Source organism: Bison bison, unplaced genomic scaffold, assembly GCF_000754665.1.
Source record: "Bison bison bison isolate TAMUID 2011002044 unplaced genomic scaffold, Bison_UMD1.0 scf7180017864064, whole genome shotgun sequence".
In the NCBI taxonomy this organism is placed as follows: domain Eukaryota; kingdom Metazoa; phylum Chordata; class Mammalia; order Artiodactyla; family Bovidae; genus Bison; species Bison bison.
In genome coordinates, this window is record NW_011494636.1 from 460077 (window position 1) to 469467 (window position 9391).

The following is a 9391-nucleotide window of genomic DNA, read 5'->3' on the forward strand; positions in this document are numbered from 1 at the left end:
ACTCGGACATCCTTGCTTCTATAAAAGCAGGTTACTTTCCTTTCTAGTGAATTTTGAAGGATGACCTATATACCTAAATTTTACATAGCATTAGTCAAAAAGTTGGTGAAGTGAGCAGGCTAGAGGATAATGAGAAATGACATTGGAGAGAGAAGGAAGGACCAGTTTGGGCAGAACTTGTTTAAGGAGTTTGGACTTTATCATAAAAAAGCCATAGGAAGTTAATACATTAAATGCGTATCTTTAAAAAATATACATATGTGTGTATATATATAAAGAGTTTTAATATTTTATTACAATTTCCCTGATTATCTTGCCTCTCTCTCAGGATATACACATACCACTTAGGAAAACATAAAATTAAGGAGGGAAAAACCCAATGTGGCTGATAATAGCACTTGGCCTGGGATTTAATTATCAAATTATATCCATTTCATTGGTTTGGGGGATTGGTTTGTTTAATACACAGTATTATCCATAAAGACACCATGTAAGTCTCCTCATTGGTCATGTGACCTAGCAATAGGAAAAGCTTGAGGCCTCCTTACCTATAAATGGGAATTCAATATTATTTCATCCTACCTGCTGAAATACATGCCTTTTTTCCCCAGTAACTAAGCCCTCATCCAGTCTCATTTATTCATTCAGTAGATCTTCATAGAGTTCCTGCCTTATACCATTCTCTTCTATTGATAATTTCTTACCACAGAGTATCTTTCTCAGTCTGCACTGAATTAACTCATCCCTAGTTTCCTCTAGAAAAAAAAAATTTTGTAGCTTAGACATTTAATTAAAACTGTGACCATTGAACACATTGATGGTTAGTTGATTGGTTGATTTTGTTGTCTCAGAAATTCGACAGAATTTAGAAAGTATAAAAGAATAAATATTTTCTTAATGTTAATTTGTTGCTTTCAGTTTGAGTGTTGAGTTTTGCTGTGTGTAAAGCACTGTGGCAGGCTCTGTGGAAGACAATAAGAAAGATAAAACATGCTGTCTACTGTTAAGGTCTTATAATCTGGTTGGCAAAGGACAGTATATATACAGGTAACTGTGGTACAAGACAGTACGTGATAGATTAGTGCCCAGTTAGAGGTAAGAACAGAGAAAGGATCACCTTCACCCCGGACTGTCAGGGAAGGCTTTGTGGAGGAAGTAATACTCAAAGCTAGATAGAATTTTTGGTAAGCAAAATCTAAGGGATAGAGGCCTGAGCCTTTTACACAGATAGTACTAGAATAGTTTGAGAAATGACTGGTCTTTAGGTCTGTACCAGAAGTTATAAACTGAAATGCCTGCCCAAACCTGTCTAAAAGTATCCTGTAAGTTATTCTAATACTTGCTATAGACTCAATTAAAAATATTTATACAACTGTTTTACAGTATTCTCATTGGGTTACATGTGAAAGTGCCCCTCAGGGTGTGCTGTTTGGCCCTGCATTGGTCAACTCCCAGTTTCCAACCACTGATTTGTATGGATTGAGGGCCAGTCCTAGAGAATAGATTGTGGGGGTCTTAGAATATATGCCTAAGACTCTTTTTTAACTAAACCAACTACTGTATCAAAAAGGAGTTTTAGCTTCATAGTTAAATTATTGAATGAAATTAGCTTTGGAATTCAGTATATTTTCATGCTTAGTCTGACTACACTTTTGAATTAATTATGTAATATGAAGATCAGTTGAAAGCCCTGATTGTTTCTGAAGGATTTGTAATGACCTTTGTACAAAACCATTTAAATTCTAACCATTATGATCTGGCCTGATTTCTTGATGTAGTTTTCTGCTTCCTTAGTGTTTAAGTATTACACTTCACTCCATGAAGCCAAAATTACAATTGGCTTTATAAACCTGCAGCACAGTATTTACAAATTGTCTTCAAGTTATTTATCCCTTTAGTGGCTTAGAACTTTAGAGACGTGTGTGTGTGTGTGTGTGTGTGTGTGTGTGTGTGATTTAGGAATCTCAGGTAGCATTTCTAAGCCATTTTTACCAAAGATGAAACATGTATGGTTTAACAGTTTGAAAAAGCACTAACATTGTACTCAGTAACCATCTTCTGGCAAAATTCACTGAGTTTTCAGGATGGCTAAGCGCAGACTCATGAAACAGTCATTGTTTTCTTACTTTCACCAATCCTAATGCTCTAAGGACTCTTTTAGAGAGCACACAATAATTTCTCAGGCCTTAATTTCACAGTCATTAGGATAACAGCTCCTAGATAGCTAGCAAGGATATTTAGTCTTTGGGATGTAGAAATTTTAACAGTAAATCAGAAGAATATTCTCTTCTAGGATTCTGGATCCATTGTAGCCTTTTTAAGCATGATTATTTGTAATTATAAATGTTCCAGACTTGGGATTTGACATTGATGAATTTGATGTTGACTTGATGTTGATGAATGTCATGTTTTTAAATTAGTTGAACTTGGCATATTGAATTTTGAAGAAATACAAATAAAAATGTAATTTAGTTTACTACTTAAATACTGATCAACTTCTAATAGTAATACTTTACTTTCTTGTACAGTATTGGTTATTGTATAAGTCAGTTAAACTAGATTTCCAGCCCAATGAAGAAATTCAAATAGAAACTAAAAAGGTACCTAGTATTTACAGCTCTCTAAAGCTGCTGGATCGTGTCTTCTAGATTGAAGAGAGAGATACCACATTTAAAAGACAAGTCAGAATTTTGTGACACTTTTATTTTATAAAATGCCTGAAATTAATTTCAAGCATAGAATCTTTATTGACAATTGTTTTTGTCAAAGGATAGTTTCTTAATTCTTAACAGGTTATTATGTAAAATATACTAACATGAATTAGTATTTTTAAAGAAGGGCAGCATAAGTACTCTATTATAATTTTCAACCTTTGAAATTACATATACACTTTGATCAATTATAAGAAGTCTTTTCCTGTTTAAAGAGGTCCTAACAGACTCAATTGCTTATACTTAATTCAACCTGTTTTCATCTTAAATTCATCTTATATTTATACTGCATATGTTCTATATGAAACAAGTTGTATTTTTGTTATAAAGGGTGGTTATATAAAAATATTAGATAAAATTTGGGGGTTATATTGTCATCTACATGTGTTTTATATTTGGTTCTCAATAAAGAATGAGGTAAATACTAAAGGGTTTTTATGTGTCTATTTGTAGCTAGTCAGTTACTGTTTTAGTACAGATCTCTCACATAAATGAGTTTATTAATATTGGCTCAGTGTTTAATTCAGAGTTCATGTAACAGTGGTATTTTTAATTCTTGTTTAGCTTTGAAAAGATATATTGTTTTTGTATTATCATTAAAAATGTGATGTTTTTAAAATATGAAAAGTAAAGAGCTTATTTTTTATTTATAGAATATTATTTAAAGACAAAGATCGGAATTGGGATGAAATAGAAAGCAAGTTAAGAGCTGAAAGTGAAGTCCCTATTGTGAAAACCTCAAGCATGGTATGGTAATTTTTCTTGAATATTAAACCATTTTTTAAAAGGCTTTATGTTCAAGGAATGATACGCTGATTTTTAAACTGTTCGTTGATTTCATTTATAAAAGAAGATATAAGAGCACAAATTTTGGAAACTTTATGCTTTCACTTGTCTGTCACAGGGTTTTAAAGTGTTGACTGCTTCAAAGTTTTAGAGAGTGTGGGGGAACCTTTTATGTTTCTCACTATTAATATACTCTTGTTCTTATAATAATTATATGTTATAAATAAGCAATTTTGAAATAAGAGCAAACTCAAATATAAGTTGACATGAGTTATTTCTGTTTACTTAACAGATTGCTTGTCTCCTCCAGAATTTGTACAGATTTTTATTATTCAGGAAATCATCCTAAAATTGAGGTTTCAGTTTGTACATTTTCCATAGAAAATCCTTAAGCGCTTTTTACAGTTGTTGTAAGATTGATTAATATATCTTTGCATATACAGTATTATTATCTAACTTTTCATCTTCTATTACTATCTCACTGAAAAGAATTCAGTATTAAAGATTTTAAAATTCAAGTCTTTTTACTGAATATCATAATTATTTTATATCATGTTGCTACAGATTGGGGCCATGTCAGTAATATTAAGGATATCAAATAAAATTAGTATAAGGTTTGTTGCATATCAAATAAAAATGTTTTAATTAAAGTAAGCTAATTCTTGTCATTGCTTTCCCTACAGGAGATTTCTTCTATCTTACAGGAGCTAAAAAGAGTTGAAAAGCAGCTACAAGGTAAACTTACTACTGATTAAGTATAAAGAGCTAACAATTTTAGAACAAGTACATCCTAAGTGGTATTTCTAAAATACTGTTAATTATTTGAACACTATTTGATTAAGTGTAAGGATGTGTGAATAAAGATATAAAGTTCTACGTATTCAAATTACTCATAAAAAGAAAGCATAAATAATTAAAAATATAATTCATAGTATTATATAGTATCTATTATTTGTATCTATATAGTAGATACAATATAGATTGTATATCTATACTATACAGTATCTTATTTATATATATATTTATAAATTATAGTATATGAAAAATATGTAAAATAATATATTAAAATATATTTTCAGCTGCGTATATGCAGCTGAAAATGCTTGTTGACAATTAGCACTGTTTACTTGATTTGATAATTCTTAAATTATATTTGTGGTACAACACATATGAACTAATAATGGTTTTATAAGTCATAATAATCATTTGGATGTACCACAAGAAATGAGTGCACATTGGACACAGGGACCAGAAGAGGGAGTAGAGAAGAAAAAGAGACTGTTGGCCTCCTAGACTTTAACAGGGACGTTGTTTTTGGTGTGTCTCAGATCTTTAATTATGCACTTATGCCTATGTGTATTTTGACCTAGAAGTTCCCAGTGGTAAAACAGGCAGATTCCAAAGTCAGTTGCTAATTTTACTCAGTATTTGTTTGAATTATCGTAGGCATGGTGTGTTGGTCCTGGCTAAGTGGTTCTGAGTCTTTTCTCAGCCTCAGCACACCTAAGCGTATACCCTTACAAGGCAAAGTGGCTTGTTTACATGATTGTTAGCTGGCAGGAGGGAGTATGCTTTTAAAAGGACTTCTTAAATAATTCTTCTATCTGTGATGCTTCTTTTCCTCAACTCCCACTCTACCCTATACCATGTTGAAAATCACTGCTGAAGACTTTCCCTTGTCCACTCAAGGATCTTTAGGATTGAAAGCTGGTCTTTATCTGGTCCTTGCCATGGAGAATGCAAGGTCTGTTTGGCCTGCTGGGGTTGCCATGGAATATGAATATCTAGGCTGTGAAGGATATTTATGGCTCAGTGGTCCATAAATACATATTTGTGCATGGCAGATACCCTAGCATCCTCACCAGGATGAATGAGAACATGCTATGGTAGCTTCAGAGTGTGCTATTTGCCTCAACTTTCATTTTACTCTGAACCCCATCTTAGCAACTAATCCCAATTATCTGAGTAATAGATAAAGCCAGGAGTAGTTTCTTTCAGTCCTAACCAGTATTTTCATCATCCTCTTATAATGATTAAAGCATATTTCAAAGAGACCTTTCCTGAATTCCACATCTCCAAATCATAGTCTTCCAGCAGGTTCAGATGCCTATAAGTAGCCTACTCAAGGGACCATAGAAAGCTTTCAGGTTTGTATAATCTGCGATATAGATGAGCCCCAGAATTACTGAAGGTGGGGTTTTAAATCCAGAATTGGAAGGATTAACCAAATTAAAGCTCATATAAGCATTAGTAATTGAAATATCCAAATCATAAGCAATATTCATATCCAAATTTAGCTGCATCTATAGTCATGTCTTTTTCCCTCTATTCCTTTCCTTTCTTTCAGCTATCAATGCTATGATTGACCCGGATGGAACTTTGGAGGCTCTGAACAATATGGGATTTCCCAGTGCTATCTTGCCGTCTCCACCAAAACAGAAGTCCAGTCCTGTGAATGACCACAGCAGCCCGGGTCAGACACCGACACTTTGCCAACCAGAAGCTAGGGTTCTTCATCCTGCTGCTGGTGCGGTCTCAGCTGAATTTGAGAATGCCGAGTCTGAGGCTGATTTCAGTATACATTTCAATAGGTTCAACCCCGATGGGGAAGAGGAGGACGTTACAGTACAGGAATGACTTTCTCTTGCTTGTTAAAATAATTACCTGTGGAATGACTAGAATTATTGGAAACAGCGTAGTGTTGACTTTTAGAGAAAATAAGACAGCTTGGTCAACTGCAATCTTGTTATCTCTGTCTTCTTAATTTTATTTATTTATTTTTTATCTATAACGTGGAGCCATAGTAATCCTTTTGAACTATTGAGATGACCATTTGATGCACAAAGAGGAAAAATTAGATTGTGAAACTTTCACATTTTGTGGTTTTTATGATTTTCAAATTGAATTAGATAATTGCATCCTTTCCCTTCATAGATCTTTGTTTTGTTTTTTTTTTTCTTTAAGCCATGCTGTGACCTACAAGCAAACTAAATACCCAACCTTTCTGACCCCCCATGTCTCCTGTGCCAAGCTGCTCCCTGAAATGGACTTGCTCTTCGTCTGTACAGATTTGTTAAACACTTATATTTGCTTCTTAATAATAGGATTTATATTAGTATTCATTACCATTGGATACAATGACATATTGCTCTCCACAGTCAAACTGACCTTTCAGAACAGTCCTTCTTGTGTTCTAAACTTTTCCAACATATATGTGATTTATATAACTTTGTTGCTGCGTAAATTGTCTTAGGGTTTATGGAAATGAACTATTATGTTTGCACTAAGATTTGCTGGGAGTGGTAGGTGGACATATCTATATATCAATAAGGACTAACCATCGTTTTTTGTATATAGGAGATTGATAATTGTATTTGTTTTAACCCCACAGTGTTTTACTCCACTTTCAAAAAGATCAATTTGGCACTTTTTTCCCTTTTTTTTTTTTTTTTTAGTGAAAGTAAGATTTTGTCTCATTTTAGGGCAAATGATAAGTAGAAGGATTAAACTAGACAGATAGGTTATAGGTGGAGTCTATTTTTAAAACTAAGAACATGTATACAGGTCCTGTGTTACCAAGTTTATATGTGACAGTTGAAAAAATTTTTCCCTTGAAATGATCATGAGATTAAAATTTGGGGCATTAGGAAACTTGGAACTAGTAGTCATAAGATTAGTAGATAGTTTCACTCCCAAGCAATGAGTTGCTTCTGTGTGTTTCCCTGTAGGACCCAATAGTAAATCCTGTCTCAGTCGTATACATTTATAAGGACCCTACAAGATGACGACCAAGGCTTTGTGCCTATGCTAAACAGGAAGCTTATGAAAAGTATCTTCTATTAACTTGTTTTTTCTCTTTTCAGTAAGTTCACATTTGGATAAGTTTCAAAAGAAAGTAATTATCTTTATGTTTCCAGAACACTATAATTTTGGGTAATTCTTAATTCAGTTAAATATTATTAGTAGACCTGGATTTTTGAAACCCGTGATCCCATCAGTTTATAAAGGTTAAAGCTGCAACTTTTGCAACTTTCATGAAATAGTCTTTAATATTTCAGCAATAATCCTGTGCTACATTTGTTTTAAGAAAGTAACTCTGTTCAATTCAAATGTTTACAGGATTTTTAAAAATCCTGTACTGTTGGGCCAGTTAATAAAGATGCAAAAAAAAAAAAAACCACCTGTTTTTAGAGACATAGAAACAAAAGTCTGTTGTATAATGGATCTCATTATTTTTCTTTAAATTAAAAAAAAAAGAGCAAATGAACTGTTCTCCTTGTAAAGCTAAATTCCCCATTCTGTCTAATAAAGGAAGACTGAAAAAAATGGTTTTAAAGAGCATGAATGGAAAGATACAGTTGCTTTGAAGGAATAAATGAAATGTTAAAGCAGGGTTGATCCATTTGAAGAAAGAGTAGAAAAAATTAATCACCACTGTTTCATCTTTGTTTAATGTTTGGGTACTGATGATATCAATATGGAAGTCGAAGGTAAGGAGTTGTTCAGGAAAATACTAGCATCTATTCTACTTACATTATCATTTAAGTGTTTACACAGTTTTGTTCAATTACAAACATTTGGCCTTTTACTATGTTATTTTTATTTTGTATGAATACATTATTCTCCTTATTTATTTTTGTTACCTTTATTACTTATGTTATTTTGTTATGCATTTACAACTCCATTTTTAAATAAAGTGTTTCTGGAACTTTATGCAATTGATTGTACATTTTATTCTATCATCTGAATTGGTAATACTTCATCAGTTTATCAAATAACTCTGTATCATTTTCCAAGGTTAAGCAAAAAAAAGTTCTTCAGTTTACTGAATATGTGATAACTGTAAAATTCATACTCTTTTGAGCAAAAGAAGAAAATATTTTCTTAGCAAATTATAGTAAATACAGTTCTCTTTAGCTTAATAATCTCGTATATAGAGATAGATATTTATATATGTATTCGATTCCTGGGTCAGGAAGATCCCCTGGGAAAGGGAATGGCAACTCCAGTATTCTTGCCTGGAGAATTCCATCGACAGAGGAGCCCGGTCGACTCTTTGAGACCCCATGGACTGTAGCCCAGGGTGCCCCATGAGTGACACTAGTGGTAAAGAATGTGTCTGCCAACACAGGAGACATGAGGCAGGAGTTTGATATCTGGGTCAGAAAGATCCCCTGGAGGAGGGCATGACAGTCCCATGGACAGAGGAGTCTGATGGGCTACAGTCCATAGGGTCACAAAGAGTCCGACATGACTGAAGCAACTTAGCACACATGCACACATAGATATTTATACACACACAGCCTTTCTTTGTTCCTGGCATGGAATCATCAGGAAGCTTTATAACTGATATATTTGGGGAACAAAGAAGAAATTTAAAATACATCTTAAATTTAAGAACTATCCATTTGGACTCATTTGTACACAAGAGTCTTAAATATCTCCCTGTTCCTGTTACTCTGTTTTCTCAACTTTTTTAGGCTTTCCATAATCTGGCTCTTTCCTTATGTGTCTGTGTACAGCTGATACAGACTCTCCACCCTGAGACAGTCTGGGGCTTCTCATCACTCTGTGTACTTGCTGCTCCCTCCCCTTCCTTCCTGCTTACTCATATTCCTTCCATTCTTCAGAGTTCCACTGAATTCATAAAGCTTCCCTCACTTGACTGGGCCATAGTAAAGGGTTGTGTCGTAGTTATATTTTCCCCTTCCCTTCTCCCACTATATACACATAATTTTCTTCCTTCTAAATTAATAATCTTTATTTCCTGGATAAACTGCACTTTAAAATGTCTGTGTGTTTTGCTTCCTTTGTCTGTCTCTGATTTTGCTTGTCATCTATGTCTCTGCCTGACAGGATCCTAACTTTGGAAAGGAAAAGAGAAGCTTAGGATC

The 9391-nt window shown here is 33.6% G+C and overlaps 1 protein-coding gene across 12 annotated transcripts in view; it reads left to right on the top strand.

Annotated features, from left to right (window-relative positions):
* CEP170 (centrosomal protein 170kDa) overlaps positions 1 to 8209 on the top strand; it is a 131101-nt gene extending 122892 nt beyond the window's left edge. For 10 of the 12 annotated variants that reach the window (XM_010836663.1, XM_010836664.1, XM_010836667.1 and 7 more), the window contains 3 exons: positions 3365 to 3458; positions 4181 to 4232; positions 5845 to 8209. In XM_010836663.1, coding sequence (XP_010834965.1) covers positions 3365 to 3458; positions 4181 to 4232; positions 5845 to 6134 — 436 coding nt within the window. In that variant the 3' untranslated portion in view covers positions 6135 to 8209. The remainder of the gene's footprint in view (positions 1 to 3364; positions 3459 to 4180; positions 4233 to 5844) is intronic. The other 2 variants (XM_010836661.1, XM_010836665.1) reach the window with 2 other exon arrangements.
* The last annotated feature ends 1182 nt before the right edge of the window (positions 8210 to 9391 follow it).